This window comes from Arachis hypogaea, chromosome 1 (assembly GCF_003086295.3).
Source record: "Arachis hypogaea cultivar Tifrunner chromosome 1, arahy.Tifrunner.gnm2.J5K5, whole genome shotgun sequence".
In the NCBI taxonomy this organism is placed as follows: domain Eukaryota; kingdom Viridiplantae; phylum Streptophyta; class Magnoliopsida; order Fabales; family Fabaceae; genus Arachis; species Arachis hypogaea.
Window position 1 is genome coordinate 82,055,190 of NC_092036.1, and position 4,219 is coordinate 82,059,408.

At 37.5% G+C, this 4,219-nt stretch overlaps 1 protein-coding gene across 2 annotated transcripts; it reads left to right on the top strand.

Moving 5' to 3' along the window:
* Positions 1-235: 235 nt before the first annotated feature.
* LOC112695432 (probable inactive poly [ADP-ribose] polymerase SRO5) lies at positions 236-3,785 on the top strand. Of its 2 annotated transcripts, XM_025747794.3 has the most exons (6): positions 681-1,022; positions 1,165-1,579; positions 1,694-1,935; positions 2,074-2,207; positions 2,297-2,392; positions 3,388-3,785. In XM_025747794.3, the coding sequence occupies exons 2-6, from the start codon at positions 1,236-1,238 to the stop codon at positions 3,526-3,528; spliced, it is 957 nt and encodes a 318-aa protein (XP_025603579.1). In that variant the 5' UTR covers positions 681-1,022; positions 1,165-1,235; the 3' UTR covers positions 3,529-3,785. The 2 variants fall into 2 exon arrangements, with proteins under 2 accessions (XP_025603563.1, XP_025603579.1); XM_025747778.3 differs by having other exon boundaries at positions 236-1,579.
* Positions 3,786-4,219: the final 434 nt, after the last annotated feature.

Genomic DNA, 4,219 nt, shown 5'->3' on the forward strand with positions numbered 1-4,219 from the left:
AAAATATAAATAAAAAGTATAATACTAAATTATTAGACTATTAACTAAAAATATTAGCTAAAATAAATTAAAATTACTAGTCGCACACCTTTGATACCTCTTAATTTTTTTTCCCGATGCTTCTTTAATAGATATTTTGATAAATAATATCATCTTTTCATGTAAACTTATTCCTAAGCCTTCAACAAATACACGTACTTAGCACTTAAGTAACCCTAAAAAGATATCGATATGCCGACCTATCTCAAAAGAATCCTATACCTACTAAATTGAAACACTGGCAGAAGATCATATATATATATATATATATATAGAAACACTTGAAGAAGAAGATGCTACTAACACGGAACACACAAATAATTCCTCCCAAAACAAAATAGACATACACAGTTTCACAATGTTCAATATTGACCTATCGAGATAGTTACAGAAAGCATTCAATGGTGCTGCGTCCACACGATAGACATGCCATGTAATAAATTAAATTTCACAAAATTGAGCACAAAAAAAAAGTTTACATAATTAAAGCATAGCCCCCACGATGCCACAATTATTTAGAAATTAAAATAGAACAAGTGCAGCACAAGTTATAAAGTCCATCTAAACTTTGACCTTTGCCTTATTGCCCAAGTATGCAAACGAACTAACCCGTTAAGAAAGGGCAAAATCGTAAATTGAATATGAAAGACGGTTTTGAAATAATGAAAGACCTCTCCATGTGAGACCCAATCTGCATCACGAAAACAGTTAGCGCCCGCAAAAGTCAGCAAAAATAAAAACACCGCCTCATTACCAAAAAAAAAAAAGTTCCCTTCTTATGGCGGTTTTCCCTTGTTGCTTTAAAACACTTGACATCTCTGATTCTTTCTTCTCTGCTGACTCTGCAAACAAATTCGTGTTTGTCACTGAAGCCGTTACCGTTTTGATTTTCCTCGCTTTTTCTTTCCTCCCAAGTTTTTCATCAAACATGAACTTATACTAATTCTTCAATACACAAACACAATTACTTAACGTTCTTTGCTGTTAGTTTTCTTTCTCTCTCATCTTATATACACAAATAATTGTATACAATTCTTTTGTTCTCTTTCTTTCTAATTCTTTGCATAATGGAGAGACGGACTTACGATGACTCCGCGAATTTGGCGTCGGAGATCTCAATTTCAGATTACGCCAGCGGCGACGAAGACTCCTCGGTTTCAGATTGCGAGAGCAGCGTCTCCGGTGATGCACGCAACATGTTCGATGAAAGGTTCGTGAGACTCTCCGAAGGAGACAAGGCTCGCGACCTCGTTCAGACCAGATTAGTTAAGGGACTAGCATCGTGCGGGTTGAAATCCAACGTCGTTTCGGTTCACAGAAATGCGTGGCGTTCTGTAATGGCGAAGGCGCGTGTTCAGTGCTTCCAGATCTTCGCGCGTGCCGTTGCGAAATTGCGTGGCGGCGATCCCAACGTGAAGTATGCATGGTATGGTGCTTCGAGCAAGGAAGAGGTTGAAGACATTATTGAGCACGGTTTCGGTGGGAAGATGCCTCTCCGTGACGGACTTCGTCTTTCGCCGGATGATTCTCCTCTCAAAAGGCACGCGCAAAATTCTTGATCCTTTTCAATTATTATTATTATTATTATTATTATTATTATTATTAGTTGCTGATCTTGATTTTTGTGAATAATTGAATTTGATTGGATAAACAGTGTGAAAAGCTGTGGCGTTGACAAAGATGGTGTGAGGCATGTGATTCTGTGCCGCGTTATCTTGGGGAGAGTGGAGATGGTGCCACGTGGCTCCGATCCATGCGGTTCAAGTTCGGAAGATTATGATTCCGGTATGGACGGCAGCTTCTCATCTCCCGAGGGGTACGTCATTTGGAGTCAACGGGTCAACACGCATGTCTTGCCTGAATTCGTTATAAGCTTTAAACTTCATCCCTCAAAAGGTTGGTGCATTCTGTTTGCATTAATATTGTTACTGTTTTATTCGCTAATTCAGTTATTTTGCTATGAACTAGAAGTAATAGTAATATACTCTAGTAATAATGTTGCATGTGCTTGATCTTTTCGTGATTTTGTTGTAGGTAATGTGAGGATTGAAGAGCCTTTGAAACCTTCTTCCCCTTGGATGCCATTCCCCGCTCTGATTTCTGTGCTTTCTAAGATTTTGCCTTCCTCTGATATTGCCTTGATTTCCAAGTTTCACAAAGATTATAAAGTGAGTGCTTCATAACTTGTGTCCAGAGTTTCGACATTGATATTCTTTTTTTAACTTGGACCGGGTCTGCGTTTCCTATGTCTTAACAGGAAAATAAAATTTCACGGCATCAATTGATACAGAAAGTAAGAGTAATAGTAGGAGACAAACTGCTCGTTGCGGCCATCAAATCTTTTAGGGAGAAGGTACATTTAATATTTTTCTGGTGATTTTGATTATAAATTTAGTCTAATGATGTGTTCCTTGCACTTGGGATTTTCTGTAAAGTTACAAGCACAACACTCTAGTACTGCAGTTCAAGTCGATAAGACTATATCATGGTTCACAGACGATGCTATGCTATATTGAATTAGGCAAAGATTGCTTTGCACTGTATGAATTTGAATGGCATTTGAGCATTGGTGAATGTTTAGCATTACCCGACATTCTGAAGTATTAAGAACTAGTGGCATGTAAATTGGGGAAATGAAATCACCTACCCTCAAGTTAAAGATATTGGGGTCTTAAATTGCTGGAGCAGCAAAACTGGCTGAAGACACAGTAATATGTGTTTCCTGCTCAGCATAGAATCTCTTCCCCCTCCCCCTTCTCTCCCAAGTGCTTCTGTTGAAGTCGATATTATTTATGGTCATGACTGAAATGAAGAGGGTATCCAGTTTTTACCTGGTATTGTATTTGGAAATAAAGAAAAAGGTAACATAAAATTCATTTAATTTTGAACTCTTACCCACATGGGTACATCTCAGCTGTGGATGTTAGTCAACGCTCTTCCTGTGTCTGGATAATTATGGAATTGTAAAGGCCGGAAGTGAATTACCTTCAAAGTGAAACAAATTAAAGGTGGTGTTCAAATTAGTTTAACTTAATTTGTTACACAAGGAGAAAGCACATCTTTGACTATGCTCATTGACTTGTTTTTCTACTAAATTTCTCTGTTGCCTTAGGTTTGAGTCTTTCGTCCTCTTGAAAGAAATAAGTAGTTGAATCCAATATTGAAACTGTTGTAGATTTAGAGTATGATTATGGTCCCACTGATTTTTCTTTTCTCCTTTGTGTAGATTATGCATTTTTGGGTATCAGCCTTTTTTTTCCATGTGTTTCCCTTCTTCCTTTGCCACTTTATATTATTTTGGCTTGTAGAAGTGATCTTCTAACCCGGTATATTTAATATTTTTTCCAGAAAATACCTGCAAGCTTTAAACATGCAAGGTCATGGCAACCGGAAAACCATCTTGGTGGACAGAATACGGTGTCTTTTATGAACTGTGTTAGTGGATTGAAGGAAGGGAGGAATACAGAACGTGATATAAGGCCTTACTAACTTGGTAGCCAAACTTACTTTGAGGTTGGAAGGAGTTGTTTAGAAGCAGAGTCACATTTGGAACTTCTATTCTTTCCTTTGTGATACATATTTTCTTTTGTTGTTGAATGTAGTTTAGGACAAGGTCTTCGTTATTCTAGTTACAATTTACAAAATGAAATGATGTAATCAATGATTAATAAGACGCACATTGAATAGACTCCTCAGTTACAAATGCAACATCTATCAGATATATGTTGTTTGCACTTGTTTAGCAATCGGCTGACTCTCCCCCCCCCCCCCCCTCCCCTTCCCCCTTTTTTTTTTCTCTCTTTTTTATTCCCCTGATGACTGATAATGATCGCTTAAGAAAAAACAAATAAAAGACGATGTATCCAGGTGAAAACAGAAATCCCACTTGTTACTTGGTTAAGGTGATTTGGTGAAAGAGAATGAGAGGTGAATAAAGATCCCCAAATATTTGCCAAGCTCTCCGGAACTCAGTAGCTCCATATATAACATACTCTCTAGGTCTCTATTAGATTTGAACCACCACTAAACCACGAGTCTTGTGATCTAGACTCTAGAAATAAGATGCATGAAAGAAGGACTGCCATTTAAATATTATTAACTTGGCATAAATATCAAGCCAACTTAAATCACACTAAGGTATATACAAAAGTTCTTTGGTGGCATGTCAAAAACTAATCCC